This window comes from Opisthocomus hoazin, chromosome 5 (genome assembly GCF_030867145.1).
Source record: "Opisthocomus hoazin isolate bOpiHoa1 chromosome 5, bOpiHoa1.hap1, whole genome shotgun sequence".
NCBI classification, from domain to species: Eukaryota; Metazoa; Chordata; class Aves; order Opisthocomiformes; family Opisthocomidae; genus Opisthocomus; species Opisthocomus hoazin.
In genome coordinates, this window is record NC_134418.1 from 78,044,046 (window position 1) to 78,067,092 (window position 23,047).

Consider the following 23,047-nt stretch of genomic DNA (forward strand, 5'->3'; position numbering starts at 1 on the left):
GGAGCTGTTACATAGTTCAGAGCTGCCGTATCTTTAGCTGTGCAGCTGGTTCAGGTGTGGCTAAGGCTGGAAGTGACCGAGAGTTATCTTCTTATTAAGTACGCGGCACCTGTAACGGGAATTTTGAGGCTTTCCCAGTGGACAGTGAGTCTTCATTGCAAGACCTGCACTTGTTAAGCTGTGCTGGTGAGCGCGTAGACAGAACGATTACGGAGACTGAACACTGGAAATAACCTGTCTGGATAAGGACTGAGCTATAGTCTGATAATAGTGTAGGGAAATTTCTGCTCCCGTTGTACGCGTGTGTCTGTGCAGTATGTTTGAATAACCAAGTCCCGAGTGCCTTAACTCTGTGATTCGACATCTGCAACAGGAACAGCAGTTGAGAAGCCTCAAACTTCTGAGTTGATAATCTCCCTTCTCTTCAGGTAGCCGCTGTCCTGTTTCCTTTTGTTTTAACCACATGGAAGAGCAGTGCTTTTGCCTTGTAATATTTGCACACCTGCGTGCCGCCGAACTGAGCGCCTTGCTGTGGTGCGTGTTCTTCTGCCATGGCCATTGCCGCTTCTGAGGAGCGGTCAGCCACCAGCAGCTTCGGGGAAATCCATCGTACTCCTCAACGAGTGAAGCATAGTCCCACTGCTGTGTTACCAGACAGACCGGTGTCGATAAAGCTTTTATTAATGTTGTGACTTCAGCTTGCCATTGGAGCAGCTCATTTTTAATGCATACGCGTATTGCTGTCACCCTGGATAGGTGGCTTGCTTTTTTTGAGCAGTCTGCATTCTTGTGAAGCAAAACCAGTTAAAAGTATGGCTTTGAGTAGAAAATGTTGTTATATCCTGATACCTTTCAAAGTGTGGTACCATTTCTCACTGTCCTGGGATTTGTGTGCTGTGCTGGGCTCAGACAAATCTGCTGTGATTTATTTTAGCATGGCCAACTTGAAGATTGAACTCTCTAAGCTGGATAGCGAAGCCTGGCCTGGGGCGCTGGATGTGGAAAAGGAAAAACTGATGTTAATCAATGAAAAAGAAGAGCTTTTAAAGGAGCTCCAGTTCATTACACCACGCAAGCGTACTCAAGATGAGCTAGAGCAGCTAGAAGCAGAAAGGAAGAGGCTTGAAGAAGAACTGCTGTCGGTGAGAAGCACACCCAGTCAAGCACTTGCTGAAAGGTAAGAGGTGGTCTTTGGCTGATACTAAACGCTGCCTTCTGCGATCTCGCCTTTGTACTCATTACAGACCCCGAACTATGCCTTGATGGGCTGTTTTCCTTCAGTAACTGTTCTGTGTAGATCTTAATTAAATTTGTTATTAGCCCACTGGGCAGAAACACAAAGAAGTCTTCTGTACTGCGAGAGAATGCGAACACCCTGTATGTGCTCTGCAATATTGGTTGCTCTGCGTTTGTTACCAGCGTGAAAATGCCTGTGACAGATGTTAAATAACTGAGGAATGTCAACATACCAGCAGGAGGGCAGGACATCATTCACTCGCTTCTGATAATAGCTGTAAACTATTTGAACTCGGGTTACAAAGATTATCTTGATTGTTGCAACATCTGAAGCCTTTCATTGTGAGTTTTGTTACATACAAAAATGCAACAAAAAGTGAGGGGGAGGGAAGCTCAGAGAAGTAAAATTGCTGCAAAACTTCCCTAACTTGCTGCTACCTCACTGGTCGCCGAAGCAACTCCCACAATAAATTGTTTTAGCCAGATTCAGAGTCTGAGAAAATCAAAGTGACTGTCACAAATGGACTCCTCATCAGCTGTTAAGTGGAAATAAATTTATGGGCACCTCTAGCACACACAGAATGCAATAAACACAGAATATCGTGGGGTGTATCAGTGTAGTATGCCTTACGGAAGTACTACAATCAGCATTGTAAGCCTTTCCTACTTCCCTCTGCTAGGAAACACCTGCTGTGGTTCCAGTTTCACTGAACGGCGAAATTCCTGTTAGTGGCTTTGGAAGCTGGGTCCTAAACTGTAGCTGAGCAGTGAGGAAATTTTTTGTTTATAACGTACATATGTGTGTATTAGGCATGATTCTTAAACATATTGGTGGTACACGTTAGAATAGTTTAAAGTTCATTCCATTGATAATCCAGACGTGTTGTAGAAGAAGAGTGATGTGCTGCTGGAGCTGTGTTTTTACAGGAGAAGTTACCTGTCTGTTAGCAGCATCCAGAGTACCACGGACCCGTTGCTTGCTGACTCCCCGTAATAAAAGCAGAATTAAGGGGTCAAGAATAAAATCACATTCACAAACAAATAATTTGAATCTAAGACTTTGATAATATGCTGTTGTAAGTAATAGCTGTATCTTGACTCATGCGGTAAATAGGTAGCTGCTTTCTCAGCCTTCTGTTTTGGGTTGGTTTGTTCAGTGCCGGTTCTGCACCCGGCCGTTTTCCTGGGCATGTCACAGGTCAATCTTGGAGTACCAAGGGCAGGTAGAATTGTCTCCCACTGTCAAGAAGAAACAAAATGGCAGGGTTTTTTCCATGTGTAGTGACAGAAGTAGTTGTTCAAGCGTAATTTTTTCCCTCTATTTTTTTGAAAATTTTCTGCTTTTGATTTTTATTCCTGAAAATGTGGAATTTTTTTCTGAGGTTACTGTAGGATTTACTGTCGTATGCTGCTGGCTGTGGTAGCGTTTATGGTGGCTTCCAAGTTGCTTTTTTTCCTATTCTAGTGAATTTCTACCTGCAACTGTCTGTGATATTAAAACTGCCTCCCTTGGTGACTTCAGAGCACATAAATTCTTTCAATTCTTTCACACCAGGCTATTTTGATGATTATTTCTGGTGTGTCTGCTATAAACTTAAAGAAAATCTTCATTTTGGGGAAGGATTCAGATGGTGAAACTTTTCTTGAAATGCTGAGAAAAGGATACATGTAATTGTATCAGGTCAACCATCAGCATTTTGTTTCTTGGAGGTGAGGAAGATTCTTCTCTCCGCTGTCCGTGGAGGAGCCACACCAGCTTCGAAGTGCTGCACTGTTCTTGCATTCGTATTTTCTTTCATGGAGTTTCATGAATGCCTTAGGTTTCCCATGTTTTCACAGGTACTGATAACGAAGCAACAGCGTGAGCAGCTATGGGTTGTGTCAGAGCTTGATGTGATGAGGGTGGTTTGGTTTGGTTTTGGGTTTTGGGGTTTTTTTTAGTTCTTTCTAAAGGGGGAAGAAACAGAAGACTTGCTCTGACTCAAAACAAAAATATTATAGCATAGCCCTGCGTTATTTTGGAGTAGGATGCTGAAATTCCCACTAGTAGATGCACTTGGAATCAATTTACAGAAGGAGGGTATAAATCATAGCGTATCAGATTCAAAAAAAGCAGAAACAGGGCGTACTGTGACCGCTCTAAGAAGCCTGCCAGCAACTCTACAGGAATAACTGGGTTGCGGAACTGCTGAGAACTATTTGCTGCTTTCTTACCTCTGCACTCATGTCAGGGAGATTCCCTTACAGCTTTAGTCCGTGGTAAAATCACAGGCGTTGAAGCAGATGCACGATTTAACTACTTAATTGTGCTGTTGCCGGCAAAACTGGCCCCTGCTCTTGTGCCTGTCTGAAACAAACACGCCTGCGCTGAAAGGTGGGGTGTGTGGCCTTTAACTTTTAACGTATTCTTTGAAGATTCTGTGCCCCCCTCAGCATTGTTACAATTTAAGATGAAAAATTGGAGAAAGATGTGTGACCAACACTCAGGTCCCTCCTGCCACGAGTGCTAGGTGAATTCAGATGGAGGGGTGCAGGCAGGAGAGGCTGAGAGGCCCACGTCAGAATAGAGAACACGATGGGTGCTTAGGTGTTTATGTAGGCTTTGGGGACGTTAAAGTTCCTGTTCATGCTACAGAGAAGCAAGGTTCATTGTTTGAAAGTTTTGGGGTTTTGTTTGTCCTGATGTAGAATGAAAAAAAATTCCTTGAATCTCAATTTTTTGTGAGATAGTAAAGTTATTTCCCACGTGTCTGGGAACTTCCAAGAGTTGTTTTCATCCTCTGACTTGTGGTTTTTTGACTTGTCACTAGCGTCTTTCTGAAATTTACCTGCAGGTGTTACTAGTAGATCAAATTACATCCAGGAAAGAATTTTTGTTTCTGGAGCTAAATTATATGGGATAAATTACATTTTGTCAGCCTACTTAAGATAATAAAGGAAAATAAACTTTTGGCTTGTGCTTTGGAGGAAAAAAAGACAAACAAACCTTGTAGTTTAATAGTACAAATTCAGTGGAACAGCTATAGGTGCCTGTTTTGAGGACTCTAGTCAGAGAAGTTCCTAAGCTTTTAATTGTCTTTCTTCCTTTTTGTCATTAGGAGTTGAACACATACAGCAATTTTTGCACCTCTTTCTTGAAGATAAAATGATAGTTCACTATTAAAAAGCCACAAAAGAGTTAGCAAAGAGCACTCTGGCTTGGGAAAAGCCGGACAGATGGGGCTTCAAAAGTAGGCAGGAGGCATTGGTAACAGTAAAATGGTAGGAAAGAGAGCCTGAGCTCATAGATGAGCAGAATTCTTGGTTTGGAAACCCGAGTGTCCGTCTTCCTGAGCGAGGAATGCAATACTGTGGATGCTTTTCACAGTCCTGGCAGATGAACACGTTATTGCGGTGTAGGAGCCGGCGCAGCGCGGGCAGCGGAGTGGAAGCTCGCACCCTGGCTGACCTCGGGGTAACTTATTCACCTTTGCATAACCCAGATTTGCTCGCTGAATAAGCATGGGTGTAAGCAAGTGCTTTTCATGCTTTGCTGAATTGAGGACTTAATGTCTTTTTGCTGGTATCTGACACTCAAAGAGGGTGGATTCTGGGAAGTCTCAAGTATTTCATTCTGTTTGCATAAGAAAGCGATGGTTGATTTTGGGGTTTTGTTCTTTGAAGTGTTCTCTGCATTTGAATTTTAATTTATACATCCTTGAGATGCCAGAAAGGCCTGAGAATGAACATCAACCCCCCTCCCCTTTTTTTTTTTAAAGGATGGGAGGTAATTTCTTGTCTCTCAGATTAGTTGCTTGAGAACTTGTGACATGTATCAGTTGACTGAGCAAGAGCTAGAGGAGAATATACTAATCCACAACTACAGAAGGGTTTTAGCTGAATCCACTGAGGGAAAGCAATTTATGTGGTGTTGTAAATGGAGTGATAAAAGGGAATTATAAAAGGAAAAAATCACTGTAAGGGTTAGTGAATCCTTTCTGCTACCAGCTAGCCAAAAGGAATGGGAGAGTTTCCCCATTTGTGGTTTTAGAGCTATGCTGGATAACAGTGCAGGAGGCAATAAATCTGCTTTTTCGTAAAGGTGGACCTTGATAATAAGCATTACAACACTGTGCGGCTCTGAGGTGATGACAAAGCTGCTGGGGATCAAGAAATCTTTACCAAGGACTCGTAAATATGGTCCATCATCTCAGAACCTTGCGTTTGAATGCTGCTTTGATTTACTGTGCTTAGACTCTAGACGAAGACTCTGGAATCAAAGGGACTGCTTTAATTTTAAAATTCCTGCAGTACAAGCCCAAGTTCTTGCATTATCAGAACTAATACTGGTATTAGTGTTCTTTTGTGTTTTTTTTCTGAGACTGTATACAGCATGGCTTCTTAAACTGTTTTAGTACAGGTCTTCTTTTCCTGAAGTTGCAGCTATTTTCCCGGTGCTCATCGGTTACTCTTTTGTTGGGCGCACGTTCCCCGTGGTGCGCTGTGAGTGTACCAACCTTCTGCTTGCTTGCACACGCAGCAGGTTTGCTACAGTGCTTGGTGTTCTGCAGGTGCAGTCACTCTGCTGAAGTGGTTAGGGCTTTGCGATAGGGCTGAGAGCGAACACGGTCTCTTGAATTTTAATAGTTGGCAACCAGATGGAAATATGAGGGATCCTCCCTTTGTTTCTGTCTTATCTATAAAGTATTTTGCCTCCGGATTATTTTTGTAATGCTTTCCTATACTTATATGTACCTCTCTTTCCAGATTGAAATTGGAGGAGAGAAGAAAAGAGTTGGTACAGAAACTTGAAGAAACTACGAAGTTAACTACGTATTTGCATTCACAGCTTCGGAGGTGAGACTGTGCTGCGTAATGTAAAACCCATTTCCAGCAAATACCTAGTGGACCTCGATGCCTCAACTTCGTTCTTAGGTTTTCCTCTTAGCTGGAAGCTGAACAAGATTTGTTTAATACTTAAGTAAGAAAATTCAAGTGTAATTAGTAGCTTCAAGCACTTTGCCGCCATGCAAACCTGGCGTACCTTTATAATTTCAGTAAGCACTCAAGACAGGATTGAAGGGATTTTTCGCGCAGCTTCCATAATTAAACAGGCAGACGTTATTTTGCTTCATTATAAATAAATAAATCGGAAATTCTCTAATTGGTCATATCTTAAAAATCCTGTTATTGAGGAGACCAAATGGGTTCTCAGAGTTGTTAGATGAGTTGTTTGAACTGTAGCTTTTATTCTGTGTAATAACTGGAGAGGCTTAATGAGTACGTGTATGCCTGTAAATCATTGAATCATTGGACGCTTTGGGTTGGAAGGGACCTTTGAGGTCATCTAGTCCAACCCCCCTGCAGTGAGCAGGGACAGCTTCAATCGGACCAGGGTGCTCAGAGCCCCGTCCAACCTGGCCTGGAATGTTCCCAGGGATGGGGCATCGACCACCTCTCTGGGCAACTGGTGTTTCACCACCCTCGTAGTAAAGAATTTCTTCCTTATATCCAGTCTAAATCTGCCCTCTTTTAGTGTAAAGCCATTACTTCTTGTCCTATCGCAACAGACCCTGCTAAAAAGTCTGTCCCCACCTTTCTTACGAAGCCCTCTTTAAGTGCTGGAAGGCCGCAGTAAAGTCCCCCGAAGCCTTCTCAGACGTCTCACCCAGATCCCACAAACTGCACCTTCGTTGGTGATTAGGTAGGGAAAGAGTTTTTTAAATCATTTTCTAAAGTATTTTGTGCTTGTGTATGTTTGGACTTTTGGGAGTCCCCTTATCCAGTTCAAAGCCGTTTTCTAGCCCAGTGGCAGAACTTTTAAAGTTGATGGCTCTGTTACTGTTCAGCAAATGTCTTCGAAGTGTTTAGAAGGGGCTGCCTTGAATTATTTTTCCTGATGCTTTTTCCCAGCAGAGCCAGGGCAGTGACGCTCCGTTTCTCTGGCCTGGCAGGGCTCCCTACCTCCTGCCGTTGACAGGAGAAGACTGCGCGTTACGGCCTTTGCCGTGCCGATGTCGTTGGATTTACTGTGTGTGTAGGGTGTGCGCTGTGAAGTGTTCTGCTGTGAGTTGTCTCCTCCTAGCTGCCACGTGCCCCGGGTGCTTGGGCAGAGGGCAGGCTGCATACGTTGCCCTAGAGGTGGGATAACCTCCTGCGTCTCTGCTGCCGCAACCTCCTTCCCGGGCTCCCTCTCCTGCCCCACTGACCCCACGAGCGCCCGCGCCGGAGCGGAGCAGGTCTGTGAGGGGACGTGGCGGCTGAGAGGGCGGCTGTTACTGCAGCCTTCTCCAGCAGAAAAGGGGCTTTGGCAGCGGGCCGCAGGCTGGATAAGTTGCCCTGATAGCCTGCGGGTTGGGCACCCAGGATCTGAGCCGAGTACGGGTACAGAATGCCCCGAGCAGCATTCAGTTGTAAATCGTGACAGCTCCAGTCAGTCTCATCTCTCCGTGTCCCGCTTTGTGCTGGTTTTGTTCAGTGACACCAGTGTACGTGTCTGTGCTTCCTTCGCAGCCTCTCGGCGAGTACGCTGTCTGTGTCTTCAGGGAGCAGCCTGGGATCTCTGGCATCCAGCCGCGGATCTCTCAACACGTCGAGCAGAGGGTCGCTGAACTCGCTCAGCTCCACCGATCTCTACTACAACCACGGCGATCAAATACCGGATTTGGACTATCAGTATAAACTTGACTTCATATTGCAAGAAAAAAGCGGTTACATTCCTTCGGGGCCTATCACTACCATTCATGAAAACGAAGTGGTGGGTTCCCATGGGAGGCTGGGTTACAGTGACTCTCCTTCAGCTGCAGACCATTCCAGATCGACTGAACCTCCCAAATCTGTGACGTCCCTGTCTTCCAGATCCTCACTGTCCTCCTTGTCCCCCCCCGGCTCCCCTTTGGTTTTAGAAGCTGCCTTTTCAGGGTCAGCTCAGAATTCCCCCCTGCATCACCTCACTGCGGACTTTGAAGACTGTGGCATTTCGGGTGATTTTGCAGGCATTAGTCTCTGTGAGAACCAAATATTACTGGACTCTGAAGCTGGAGCAGGATCTCAGATTCCTACGGATGCTAAAGATCTTAATGAAGGCATTAGGCAGCCGCTGCCTTCTCTACATGAAGGAAGTTCAGGTAATAAAAAAGTCTAATGCCAAATGTACGTGTAACATGAAATTTTTGAACCAACAGCTGGCTTTTCAATGGGGAGGTGCCTCGTGTAACCGAAGAGTATCGATCAGCATACACTTTGCCGTGGTGGGCAGTCAGTAATTCTGAGGGTCGTTGCATGACTGCCAGTTTTGGCTGCAGAGAGCTACGATCACCCTGATTCCATCTACATTTTTCGATAGCTATCTTGGAAAGTATTTCAGACTCTGTCATGAAAAAGTAACAGAAAAAACTGAAGCGGGATCTTGAAGAGAGGGAGGATGCATGGCGTTCCTAGGTATTGTCAGGATGTACAGGGACAGAGCAAACATACCCTCTGCTGGTTTTTGGTAACCGTCACTGAAAGATCTGCAGTTCATTTTTCGTGTGTGAGTTGAGAAAGACAGATGACCACATGCCATGTAAGTTACACTGAGAGTCTCCCCATTTTTAACATGGATTTCGTAGCTTTCAGTTTTTCATCCATCCGAGTTAAAACAGAGCTCCTAAATGAGTCTAGGCTCCCCCTGAAGTCTGTGGGCAGCTTCCAAAAGGAAGAGTCATCTCATCCTAAAACATCCTTCCCTTGAAGGAAGATGGGATGAATGACCCTGTGAGTTGTCAAGGTATCCTTAGTAGCTAGTCAACGTTGACTTGGAGGTGGTTGCATTACGTGGAATGAATTCCAATTCTGGTCTGCAGTGAAAGCCACGTGACATACTTAGTCATCTTATATTGTCAAAGCCTTTGGCAGAGTCCGACCTTCAAAAATCCCAGCTGCCAAGAACTGATGGCTTGTCCTCAGTCTTAGAGCGTTGACTTTGCCGCCTTTTGTTAGGGTTGACGGTCTGTTGTGCTTTCTCTGCACCTTTATCGACTTTTTCTAGTGTCTTTCTGTGTCACTGTCTTTAAGTATCTCGCAAACCGTTCGTGTGTTCACGTTACACAGAGGCTCTGTTTTCCCAAGGAAGAGCGGAGGGAGCCAGATTTCCACGAGTGCTGAGCGCTGGCAGCCCTGGTCTGCACCCAGCATTCCCAGCTCCGTGTTTCTGGGCCTGAGTTGGTGGTGAAGCAGCCAGCGAAGGAGCTTGGGTGTCTGAGAATAAATACAGCCTACTTCTAGAGAGCACATGGTCTGGGTTTGTTGCCAGGCTTGAACCCTTCTGCCTAGAGTTTGCCAGTTTTTAATAAAAGTACCTGGGCATATTGATACAGGCACATATTTTAACAAATAATTTGCTTTTATTTATATCTCTCTCTGTCTCTCAAGGAATTGTTGAAATGTCTGTTGGTTAATTAGATTAGCTTACTGCAGTACTGTAGTAATTTCAGTATTGACCAGAGCAATGTGGCTCCGGAAGAGAAATGTGTGGTATAAGTACAGGCTGGGAGTCCCCACTGTTCAGCTGTGCAGAAAGGAGAAAAGCTGTCTGATGTCCTGATGGTCTGAGCTTGTGAAATGCAAAGTGGAAGCACACAGAAGGGGATTTAAGGGGGAGGGAGTCATTTTGTCCTGTGTTTTTTTCAGTATAATGGAACATAGTACTTATTTTGCTTTAGAGCCGTATTATAAAAGGTAGAGAAATAATTAATTTTCCTGCTGGTATTTTAGCAGCATATCCTTGCCAAATTAACAAAGATTTTCAGTCTGTCTGTCTTTGCAGTCTGGCTGCAGCTCCTCTAGTCTGAGAAATGAATTTAAGATGGTTTGGAATTTGGGAACACATAGGGCTATGAGGAATCAGAATTAATTTTTTTCAATTTATGTCTTTGGATCATTATTTTCAAAGACATGATGTGGTTGTCTAACATTTTTGAGCTTATTTGAGGACCTGTTATTCTGGATAGTGTCAGAGTGGTTTTTAAGTCTGTAAGTAGTTATGGTTTTAAAATATAAATTCATCCTGTGATGCTTCATACTGATACTTCCTCATGGAGGGTCATATATATGATACAAATTATCTTTAAATCTGTATGAAGACTGCCAAAACAACCACTCAGATTTTAAAAAGCCAGACACTAATTAATTATGCTTCAATACCTCTGGTTTGCACAGTAAAATGGGCCTCATGGTGAGGCTTCACTACATTAGCAGCGAGACACAGACCTGGGGTTGGTTCCGTGTTTCTGCTCCAGTTTCATTCCTGGAGCTGCCGCAGTGCTGAGTGGGAAGGGTTTCAGCACACTCAGCCGGAGGCGTGAAGCCTGCGTGGAAAATTTCAACCCACACACTTCAATTTTACAAGACGACAAATCCGAATACTGCTGAATCTCAACTTGGAGGTAGACAAACACACCCGAGGACAGCATAGCTAGCGTTTTCCTGTAATAATCCGCCCTGGTCCTTGAGATGCAGCGCTCACCTGCTTCTCTGTCTGCCTCCGACTTCTCTGTACAGGTGAACCATACTGATATTTGCTCCTCCGCACATGTCCCTGCTGTCAGAAACCAAGCTGGAATATCATGTGTTTCTTCCACAGTCAGTCTCTGTCATTGTCAAAGTCGATTCGGGCTGCTGCGGTAATTCCTAAGGGTAATCAATAAATCATGTCATCACCTTCACCCCTCACATGGTGGGGGGGGGAGGGAAAGAGCACTTCATCATCAAGGAAAAAGCATTCTTACTGCCATAAATAAAAGCACAAATGCAGCAATCAATCATCTAATCTGAAGCCTTCAATTTTAAACAACTTAGCAAGATGTAAAGTCATGATTCCGGTGGGGGTGATAACGCATACCAATATCCTCACCCCCTGGCAGATGGAAGTACTGCACGGGCTCTCCGCGCACTGTGCCGCAGAGCGTGGCTTCCCCTGAACGCCGCTGCCTCGCTGCACGGCGCGAGCATGTGAATGCGAGTCGAGGATTAAAGCTAAGTAGTAACTGATAGTAAAGGGACCGTAGCAAAAAAAAGTTTTTGATGATGGTACACCAGAGGGGATTTTTCATTTCTAGCCGTTACATCACTGGGAAGTCTGTCTGACTTCTGAATATGTCATAAACAGTAGGCAAGCACTTCACATGTAGCCAAAGTGTTACTGCAGTGCGGGATGTGAACATGGCAAATACAGGTTTAAAGATCAGGATAACGAGGGTTACTAATGAAGATGATCAAGGGTAATAGCTAGCTCAACAGATACGGGTGATGATAGGAGCCTGCATAATAAGGGTTGTACGTGTTAAAGTCCCCAGCCGGAATACGCGGTAACAGCAGTGCAGGCTCAGAATGTTTAATGATGTGGAACAAAACCACTCTGTGATACTCAGTTAAGGGTCACCGCTTTCCACTTGACAACTTTCTAAGCTATGCGCTTCTCTCTTTCTGACTATTAATCTCTCAGACTGATTTTCATTCTTCTTTCTTTTTGTAGGTGTTGACTTACCGAGAAGAGCAGCGAGTCACCTGCTGGAGGAGAAGACAGCTTGTGTATCTGCGGCGGTGTCCGATGAGTCTGTAGCTGGAGATAGCGGGGTGTATGAAGCTTCCATGAAACAGTAGGTTTGAGAAATAATGCAAGGCTTTCCACCAAAAATTGAAATATATCTATAAGCAGCTGTACAATGCCAGCGTAGGTAGTTTGTCGGTCTTTCCTTTTTTATAAATGTTTTGTGCTTTCATATTGAAAGGAAGGCACATTTGCCAAACAATGAAGTTTGATTTTTTTTTTAAGCTAATAAATTTATATTAGAGTGCTTCTATAACTTGGTTGAGTAGCATTAATATGCTACCTTCTAATCATGTTGGTTTTTTTTCTTCTTGCTGTAAGTATTCCTAGGAGAAAAGCTGGATTTAAACTATACAGGTTCTGCCGTGTGGCTGTATTTGACTCTACTCAGAGTGACCCTTGTTACTTCTTGTTTTGGTTAGGTACCATCTTAAGATTGCGCAGCATTTTGCTTGAATATTTTCTTTTTTCATAAAGAGGATATAGGAAAGATAAGAAAATCATCAGTTGTAGTTTTGGTATGAAAATAATCCAGGTTAGGGTTTATTGTTCATGCTTCACTGTGGTGTACAGGATATAAGAAATGTATTTGCTGCTGTTGCTTTTTGACAAGACATAACTTCTACAGGGTTCTTCGTACTAGTGTATATAGTATTGTCTGTCTTCTGGCAGTGTGAGCAATGAACTTTAGACTGCGTAACAGAAGACTATTGCAAACTGTGAGAGAAACCAAAATCTTTATCAGTTTTGGCAAGTTGTTGACATCAAGGATTTTGTCCTCTTGAATATTCAGAGCAAGATGTTTCAGCAAGATGGTTACAAAGATGTAGATGCATGTCTTTGTTGTCAGGCTAAATGCTTTTCTATTAGGACAGGTAAAGGTGCGTTATGGTATCGTAAATGGATTTTATAGGCCTGTGATAAAATTACTTCTGCTTGTCAAGTCTTTCACAAATTAAAAGGTAATAAAAGTAGATGAGATCCAATAAAAAAGCTCAAATGCAAAAGGGCTTTCTCCTGAAGTGTTACAATGCTCATTCAGTCTCACCTTAGGTCATGGACCCGTATTTCACCCTGAACTCTGAATCCTAATATTACTTTGCTCCGTGTCTTCAGTTAGACCTAGTGCAACTTCTTAGGCTGAAATAGACTGCCATCTGGTATTAAAAACTCAGCCTTCTCGTGCCTGGGTGGCCATGACTGTGTATTTTGGTTCAATAACCATCGTTGTCTTTCCATTTTGTTTCAACTGTGATCAAAACTTACTGTCTGCTCCAGTTAAAAGTCCAGTGGATAGAAATGAACAGGCATTGGACCAAAAGCTGTGGATGTTCTGTGGAGCAAGTCTTCAGCTGTCCTCTCCAGTGACAGCAGGTGGTGGGAGAGGTGGAAAACAGAACAAATTCTTGTCATCGTCCTGTCGTTACTCAGGAAAAGAGGAACGAAGACAGTTGCATCCCCTAGGCCTGTGTACAAAAGGAAACTACTGGCATATTTGTACAAGCTAAGATTTACAGACTCTAGTTATTCCCTGATAGCTCCAGGTGTGGATATTGTTAATTATTACTGAGTAGGAAGTAGCAAAGAGGTGCTGAGTGCCTCTGTGTGAGTTGCTTATGTTTAGTAGAGGTGTCTTTATGAGCACTTCATGAGTATGGAATGATGTAAAATTTGTCAGTGTGCTCCTGAAGTTACAGTACAGTGATTTCTGCTGTATAGACCAGTCCTTTGTATTGAGCAATTTAAGGCAGGGGAGGAAATAAATGCACTTTATCAAATTAGCCATCAACCAGGAAATTAATAGTAAAAAGGAAACCTCTAAATGCAGAATCTTAAAATAATGCTGTTCTGTCTTGTGGGATGTCTCTGTCATTCTCCACATTTCCTATCTTGACATTTTCTGTCTTGATCTTGTTTATTGATCCCAACAGTCTAGTTTTAAAAATCAATGAAACACATTAATACCACATCCTCACTCAAACCTCCCAGAAAATGACTGGAAATCATTTTGCCGCATGGATTCTCTGTAATTCCATTCAACGCTGGAGTTGCTCTTCAGCTGCCAGGCTTGAGTCCCTTTGGCTCTTCGAATGCTGCTGAGAACAGGCTCGGAGGAAAGATGCGTCTTGTGTGCACAGAAACCTCTCTGTTTTACAGAGCTCCTGCTTCTCAAATAGTCTCCAAAGCAGTATCTCATCTCCCGTTTACATGTGGTCTGATGTGTATTACAAATTTTAATTTCCAATTTTATATTCAGGGGAATAAAGAAGTACTAAGTATGCACAGGAAAACGTCGTGAGTTTTTTCTCTTGCCTGTTAGTCTGGGCTGCTTCAGTGATCCGCCTGAGGCCTTTCTGACTCGGTGCTGGAGTTGTCAAACTGTTCAGGCAGCGACCGTCCCCAAAACGGGCGTTGCTGTTGGGTAGGCGCTGAAATTCTCATTTGGAGTGCATGCTGCAATTAAATCAGCCTGTTTAGGAGCATGTATGTACGTCCTGTGTACACATACCCTAATTATTGCTGAAAGCTAACTGTAATTTTCCTAAATTTGAGTATTTGCCTGTTTGCCCTAGACCGAATGAAACTGAGGACGCTGTGTATAGCGAAGACGATGCAGCAGCGCTGGAGGCTGCCCAGGTACAGATAGGGCTCAGGTGAGTGACCAGCTAAGGCAATATTTCTGTTCATACATAAATGCAAATAGTGAGCTTCCCTCACGTTGTCCTTTCTTCAACAGATACGACCGCAGCAATTCAAGTTTTGTGATAATCATCGTACAGCTCAGAAATCTTCCAGCGTTTTCTGTCCCCCTGGGCTCTAAAGTGTAAGTCAAACAATCACAAGCAGTAGTGTTGAAATGTGAGAGTATAATAATAAACTGTACAAATTCTCCAAAGGAATGGATTGATTTACTGCTTAACAGCACTAAAATGTGTATCAAACTTTTCAAACTGTAGTAGTACTTAGCTTTCACATATTCCAGCAGTGCTGCAAGAAAAAGAGGGTCAACAAGAAATTTGCATGTTCCGCGAAAGTGGAACAAAAAGGATTTTTTCAAATGATGCTTCATTTACTGTTTTTAAACATTTCTGTACCTTTGCAAGTGCAGAACAGCTATTCTGTAGTTACTAAAAACTTTCTTTCGATACTTTGCCATTCTTTCAGCACAGAATGTTGTCTTTTTACATTTATGTGGCCTTTTGATGTGAAGTGATGTTAGTGTGTGTCTTTTAAGTGAGCTTTTAAAGGTAAGGGGTAATTTGATGAATGGGAAGTGGACGAGCGCAGCCGCATTGAGCTACACCATCTCTAACAACTGGAGCCTGGAGGTCTGTTAAGAATTAGGTCTTGTGTTGAACTGGAACAATGGGAAGGGTCTAAAAGTCATTACAGTGGAGATCGTATGTAGGAAATGAACAAAAATGCCTAAATAAGAAAATATAACCACTGAGATTTTAATCCACAGCTCTCATCTGTACAAAGAAGTACAGCTTGCCTTGGCTCCTTGGGGGCATTTGTACTTCAGTGAGCTTTTTTACAGACTGGAAAGTTATCTGAAACTGTTGAGAAGCTTAATAGGATTGAAGTAGAACATAATCAATCATTGGAAAATTTTATTTTCTTGCTGTTCCCTTTCCCCTGTCCCCCATCACCTTGAATTTGATTGGCAGATCAATAGGAAACCGCTGAGTATGGAAAGGATGTTATGGAAAGGATGAATATGGAAAGGCCTGGGTGCTTGTTGGATTTTTCTGTTTGTTTTTGTTCAGTTTTAATAACAAACGGTTCTCTGCTACCATCCTTCCTTCTCTGACCTTCATCTTTCCTCTGCTGACCTTCCAAAGCCACTAGCATTTAGCACAAGAATATAGAAAAACTGTAGAAGGACAGATGGACACAGCGGAGAGGAAAAGCACATAATGTCGAATATAAAAAGAATGTCAACAAAATGTTCAGTGCGATGAAGTTAGGTCATAGCCAGCATCATTTTAGGAATTAAAGTATGAAGTTGTAATCAGTCAGGAGCCTTCACTGCAGAAGTCCAGACCTGCTGCTGCTGGAAAGATACACTAAAACTAAAGCTACCCAAAGCAAGGAGGAAGAAAGGACCAGGTAAAGGACGGACCTCACAAACAGCATTTTTTCTGTCACTTGCCGTTGTGTGCATACACTGTACGGATACGCACAATGATAAAAATTGGGTCTGGAAAATGGTTCTGTGTTAAAACTGGATTTTCTGGAACGTCAGATTGGATAGATTAGTACTTTATTGAACCTTTGCACACAGACGAATAGATTTGACATCAGGTCTTACTGATACCTGTTTCCACGCCGTTTGTAAAAGCTGTTCACTTTTAGAGCAGGTAGAGCCTAGCTGACTACCTGTCTGTGTGAGGATCATTTTTTCATCAGTTGAGAAGTCATAGGTTTGTCACCACAAAATCTGAGGCACTGGATGACTTTTTAACTTTTTGAATGAAAATGAAGGGAAGCACTCTTGTAAAACAAAGCCAGTGAGCAATTTATTGTTTACTTCTTTGTTTATCCCTCGTTCTGGCCTGATGCAAGTAAGTTGACTAACAATTATTAAAAGAAAGCTCCAATGAGCCACCTTTTAAACATACTTTTAGTATACTTTATCTTCTATTCCTCTTTTCTAATTGCTTTATCTACTAGAATGGCTGTTTTCAATAGACCATGCAAATGACTCACCTACATTTATGTGAATACAGCAGCGGCATTACTGGAATTACATCACACTGCCACTTGGCTTTGGGATGCGTTTGTCAAAATGCTGGATACCTGCTCTCCAGGCTATGCAGGCGAACCAAACACCTTAGACCTGACTCTTCATCCCAAGAAGCCTGGCTTAATTGGGGAGTAAAGGCTAGGCACAAATTCAAATAACAGAATCAGATTTCTCACCTAATTTCTTTTGGTTTGATTAATGTAAAACTAAGTGTTTAATAATAATAACGGTATGTACCAAGTCATTAACAGAAAATACAGAAACAGTACTATAAATTTTGGGAGAACAAGTTTTTTCCAGAATCTTTTTTTTTGGCCCACTTTATCTTCTTGCGTTAGCGAGCTTTGCCGCGTCCTGTTCTACAGTGAATGTCAATTATATTTAAAGCCAATACCAGAAGTCGGCTAATGCGTAGACACAGAAAAGATGTAAAACAATTGCTGTGCTCGTTCGCGTCTGCGAGAGGCTGTGCACTAGGTTAGCAGCACGTACAAATTGCACGAGGAATGTCTTTACTCAGTCAAGCTACCGCTAAAGCGAGACCTGCAAGTTAGCAAGTATTACCTTTATCCACATAATATGCGTTGATATTTGTTCTATAAAAAGAATGCAGCTGTGTAACAATTTCACGTTATTCCCTGTGCTTACGTTTAGGCTTGCAAGGTGCATTCTTCTAAGTCCCACTTGACATATTGCAAATTGATCTTAAGCAGCTGTGGGCCTAGCTAGTCTTCCTCATTTTCCTTAGTTTTCTGGTTTCTTTGGAGGTTTGGTTTTGTTTCTTTAAAAGATCTGAAGATGTCACTGCCCTTTCAGTGCTGCTCCCATCGTTCTAAGAGTTTAATTTTTACAACCACCCAAATTTTTCTCATTTTTTCAATGAACATTAAGATCATGCTTCCTCCCATCTGCGACATGATCCTCAGTGTTCACAGAACTAAACCGGAGGACAAATTTGGATGGAGACAGAAATAGCTGCCTCTCTTGCTGCTGCCTAACCAGGCATGGAAACTCCTTTTTGGGAAATGTTTGTGCAAGGGGCAGGAGGACTTTCTTACTCCTCTTTCTCACCTCTTTTCCATTCCACCTCTGATGTGTTGCTGTTTCGTTTTTCTTGCTATGCAGTCCTTTAGTCAATGAGGTCAACTTCTATGATGCGTCACCAGCAAGTGCTAGTTTAAGTACAGGTAAAGATCTTGTTTTGTTTCCGGCAGGTATGTTAGAGTAGCCATGCTTCCATCCTCAACTGATATCAGCTGTCTGTTCCGCACAAAAGTTCATCCTGCCATGGAAACCATTTTATTCAACGAGATATTCAGAGTAGCCATTCCCCAAGTCACGCTACTACAGAAGACACTGAGAGTAGATGTCTGTGCTGTCAGTAGAAGTCGTCGGGAAGAATGCTTGGTATGCAGTTTTATTTCTGGCTTTTTTTGGCATGCATTTGTTTAAAGTGTCCCCTCTTATTTTGATGGGCAAGACTGCTAAAATGCCACAATACTTGGAGACAAACTGAGGTGTAACTTGGTTGTTGCTGTAGTACTTAAAATACTACCTTTCTCTGAAATTCCTGATACAGAATCTAATCCTGGATGGATGTTTTAGGAGGTGTTTTGGTAATTCTGACACTGCATTACCTTAACCCTTTAATTCCAGATTAATATTTCATCTTTGCAGTTTTATATATTTAAAAACCCCATAGACTTCATTGCAACATTACTATAACACTAGATTTTAAAGCTGAATGAGAGCCACCGTATGTCCCCCCCAAAAAAAGCAAACCCTCATTATCCCAATTTGTCACAAAGAGCAAACCAAATTACATTTTTGCACATTATTGTAGATTATGATGTCCACCTTTTTAATGTTTGTGATCTGTAGAAATAATAAAAAGGCATGACATTCATAGACCAGCCTATTAGAAACTGTCACTTTTTAAATTTTGTGGTTAATTGTGGTCATCACCTAATTACTGATGCTTCATTTATTTTCAGATTGGTTTTGCACGGTCTGGTAGAATTCAGTTTGGTTTTTCACCATAATTCTGACTTAGTAGCACAGTGAGATTTTCAGTTACAGCACGCTGAAGAGACACTGGAGTCTGGTGGGGTTCGTCAGCCCCGACTGCTGGGAACAGCCTCTCGCTTTCAAAAACATGAAAGTTGACTGAATTCCTGGGGAACGTGTTGGACTTTTTCGGTATGCAAGAGGTTTCCCCTCAGGTGAGGGAAAGGCAGCAAAACGAAAATGGAACAGAATGCAGGATGCAAAGATGAAGAAGAAAGCCCAACAGCAGCAAAACCACACCAAAGACATCAGGGTTAATCACAAGATCCAAAGAAGGGGTTGGGAGCACCACCCCCAGCAGAAAGCCCTGGGCCACACGACAGGCAAGAGCTGTGTGTGCCACGCACTGGCTCTGAAGAGGGTTTGCTTTGCCCAGGAGCAGAGGGTTTTAACCTCCGAGGCACAGCCCGAACACAAGCACTTCCGAGGTTTTCCCGGAGTGCCGCCTCAGTGTATGGCAGCGCTTGTCCAAGTGAAGGGGTTTCTTAATCTCTTTTACTGGCTTTTCATCTGCTTCTTCGCTGGTTAGAGCAAACAAGGTCATCCATTATTGTTTGCAATATTGATGATTTTTGTGGTGGAACAAGTGAAAAATTGACTGGAACTTGCTGCTCCGTGAGTTGGCGCGGCAGGCTTCATTGACAGTTCTTCGTTATTGAATGCTGTAGAAAGCAGACGTGCGCTTACAGTGATGCGGAGGGGTTTGCGTGTGTGTGCACGCGGGGAGAAATTCTGCGGGCTGGACTGAAAGATGGCAGGATGGACAATATGAAGGACTTTTCCGTGTTTATTTTAACTAGAAGTGGAGGGAAATAAACAATTGTACAGTTACAAGGGAATTAAGATTCATGTCAAATTTGTGCTGCCTATTTTACATGATAAATAATGTAGACATTATTTTCAGCTGTCGTGCAGGGGAAAAAAAAAACAACCAAATTTTAACGATTTTCTTCTTCCCCTTATTTTGTGCAGGCTGGGACTCAGATCAGTCTGGCAGATTTATTGTTTTCTGACGAGACTTGTACTCTGTGGTACAACCTGTTGCCTCGCAAGCAAATTCCCGGCAAAAAAACGAAGGACCAAAATGAAGAATCCATGTTTCTGTTAAGCAAGCAGTCACCAGACTCACTGGACTTGGTGAGCAATGTGCTGCCTGTTACTGTAACAGCAGGAAAAAAGCCATAGACTCTAATTGTGCCGTTGCACTGTGGTTACTTCAGTATGTGAATTGTCCTCCCCTGAAGGTCTGAGGCCCTGTTGTCTTGCAGGCACTTTCTCATAAAGTGACTTTGTGTGTGAGTGGGTCCTACATGGGGTTTCAGACTTGTTAGCAAGTGTGGGTAGGGCTGACGCTTCTTAGTGGGATACAAAATTGCACTCCAATTTGAAATTTTCAAATTTTCCGCTGTGTTTCATTTTAAAATTAATATTACTGAAGAGCTTCCTTGAGTTTACCATTGATTTTCATATGCGTTAAAAAATGCTATTTACTATCTGAATTCGCATACTTAAAGCCATTGCACTGAAAATGCTGTTAATGCAAAACACATACTAATTCTTCCGGTTAAATAAGCTTTTCTGCTTTAACACCTCCTTCAGAGAACTACAGTAAAAAACGTAACTTTTAAGAACAACCTTTTTTTACCTACGGATATTACAAGTATGAGAGGGAAAGAAAGATGAGACATTAAAGGATGACAGGAACATATTTGATTGCATTCTTGCTCTACAAATAATCTATTGTCGATTGAGATTTACTCTGTGTAAAAACAACCATCAAACTCCTTATACTTGTGAGCGGAGTCATGTTTTTGCCGGCATCAGGGAGCAGCAGGGTAATGCAGCTCTTGCAAGAGTTGTCTTTTTTTTACCTGTGTTATGTATCACTTGATTCTGGTTTCATCTTCTCTTTTTAGTAGAGACAGCAGTGACGGGACGAGGGGTAATGGTTTTAAACTAAAATAGGGTAGGTTTAGGCTAGATATAAGGAAGAAATTCTTTACAATGAGGGTTGTGAAACACTGGAACGGGTTGCCCAGAGAGGTAGTGGAGGCCCCATCCCTGGAAACATTCAAGACCAGGTTGGACAGGGCTCTGAGCAACCTGATCTAGTTAGTGGTGTCCCTGCTCGCTGCGGGGGGGTTGGACTAGATGACCTCTAGGGGTCCCTTCCAACCCAAAACTTTCTATGATTCTATGATTCTCTTTCCTTGTGAGCAGGATGCTGTGTCAGCGCTGCTGGAGAGGACATCTGCTGAGCTGGAAGCAGTAGAACAAGAGCTGGCTGAAGATGACGAGGAGGAGGAACAGGAGCAAAGGGGCTCTGAGGAAGACTGGTAAAGCCACTTGTCCTCCCTCTCTGTTCATGCCTGAATGATTCTGCTTGTTCCTTCTATTCTTAGACAAATTGAAAGGACTGCACTTTTGGAGAAGACCATAGAGTGGTTTGGGTTGGAAGGGACCATTAAAGATTATGTAGTCCAGCCCCTCTGCCGTGGCATGGGCAGGGACACCTTCCACCAGACCAGGTTGCTCAAAGTCCCATCTGGGCTTTGAACACTGCCAGGGAGGGGCAGCCACAGCTTCTCTGGGCAACCTGTGCCAGCGCCTCACCGCCGCTGGAACTGGGGTAAAGTCTCATTCTCTTGCGTGGTCAATTCATTCACCTTCTTGTAGGTTCACAGTGTCTCGGCTGCTCTGTTAACTCCTGCTCCTGAGGCTCCTCCATTCCATGTGCATCTTCCTGTGAAACCACCTGGGGAGTCTAAGCCACTGGAGGAGTACTAGAATGTCTCGTATCAAATCTGAGTTGTGTTAACTATAATAAGAAACTAATAGGATTTGAAAAGAGAGCTGCTGTCTGACAAAGCCAGTGTGTGTGTGCTTCCATTGATGGTCTTTTTTTTTTGAAGAAGAAGTTGTGAACTTTCCCAAGAAACAGATTTCTTGCTAAATTGGTCTGTTGAGTTCTGTTCCTGTGCAATTTCTCAGCTGCAGCATAGAAATAAATACATGCTGTATTGTGGGGAAAGGGGAGACTCGCTCATTTGTTTTATTAATTCATTGCAACCAACATCCTTCAGCGTTACCAACATACAGCTTTTGAATGTAGTTCAGTGTTGTCATAATGATCTTGAAGGTGAACTGTAGAAGAGCTTGCTGGGTTTTATTGGAGCATATAATGAAATTTGCCTTCATGGGAGCTTAACGGAAGCATTTGGGTGATACTCTTGTTTTTCCTGTCAGGAGGATGCATACACTGCACATAGGTGAAGGCCTGGGCCTTCTGCTATCTCCCTCTGGTGGGCTTTTTCAGTCTGAGAATAAGCCTGGGCTACGTCTGTCGATACAGGTTAGAAATGCTGGCGGAAGCCTCTGATGACGTTGTGGATGAAGAGGAAGACGGCATTCAGCTGGCGGTAGAAGGCAGCTGTCCTGATGGCATGGCGTTACTTGTGGATGCACCAGAGACAAATGGCAAGGACAGAGCGAACAGCGATGAGGCCTGTGAAAGCCAGCGAGCTGCCGTAATACTAACACTGGTGAATATCTTAAAATACGCGTTCCTGCGGCATCTCACCGTGTCTGAAGATCTGAGCAGTTAACGTGGAAGTCTGCTGTGTCTGGGCATTTACCATTTGAGGCGGCCTTTCCTGTAGCACTGCTCGGTCTGTACTTTTAATAAAATCGGTGTGGTCACTTCTGAACAACGAAGGGTCATTTGACAGACATGCTAGGCAGAACGTCTAAGTCAAAGATAATTAACTAAAAATGTCTACCTTCATTTTTTTTTGTTGCATAGGGAGAGTATTCAAAATACAAGTGCAGTTCAGTAGCTTCATCTTGTGCATATTTAAAAGATTTCTGCACATCTGTTTCATTGTTTCCTTTTTTTTTTTCTGATTCATCTGATAAACGGGGGGAAAGATCGAACAGGGGTCAAGATCTTTAAGCCAATGAGGGTATTTCCTTATTTCTGCCCTTTATTTCAGGGTGTGAAATACAAAAACGGGCTTAGCAGAGAAAAGAGGGAAATCTTAATGAACAGAAAATTCAAAAATGTGTATTAAACTGTGTACTATTGAACTACCCACACACCGCACATAACAAATTCTAATTCCACATTCTCATTAACTGTTCACTTTAAATTATATTCCACCTTTCTGAAAGCACTTTTAGTAAATTATTAGTAAACACATCCCTGATGTGGTAGCATATACTATAGAAATAAAATTTTTAGAACACCTTTTTGCATCTTAATGAAAAGGCTGTTGCGCGTATTAAACCCACAGGTTCTGTACAACAGCAAATGTAAAAAGGCAAAGAATTGACATCGCGTTCCTTCAAGCTGGTGACAGTACAGAAGTTCAACACCTCAGTGAGCTTGCTGGAAACTAATTAGCTTCCAATTAATGTGGCGAGATGCC

At 42.9% G+C, this 23,047-nt stretch overlaps 1 protein-coding gene across 1 annotated transcript in view; it reads left to right on the forward strand.

Moving 5' to 3' along the window:
* WWC2 (WW and C2 domain containing 2) overlaps window positions 1-23,047 on the forward strand; it is a 102,912-nt gene that overhangs the window by 64,287 nt on the left and 15,578 nt on the right. Inside the window, exons 9-18 of the mRNA XM_075421817.1 lie at window positions 935-1,177; window positions 5,983-6,072; window positions 7,729-8,342; window positions 11,729-11,852; window positions 14,377-14,457; window positions 14,541-14,627; window positions 17,768-17,960; window positions 19,593-19,757; window positions 20,841-20,956; window positions 21,973-22,162. Of these exons, the coding sequence (XP_075277932.1) occupies window positions 935-1,177; window positions 5,983-6,072; window positions 7,729-8,342; window positions 11,729-11,852; window positions 14,377-14,457; window positions 14,541-14,627; window positions 17,768-17,960; window positions 19,593-19,757; window positions 20,841-20,956; window positions 21,973-22,162 (1,903 nt within the window). The remainder of the gene's footprint in view (window positions 1-934; window positions 1,178-5,982; window positions 6,073-7,728; window positions 8,343-11,728; window positions 11,853-14,376; window positions 14,458-14,540; window positions 14,628-17,767; window positions 17,961-19,592; window positions 19,758-20,840; window positions 20,957-21,972; window positions 22,163-23,047) is intronic.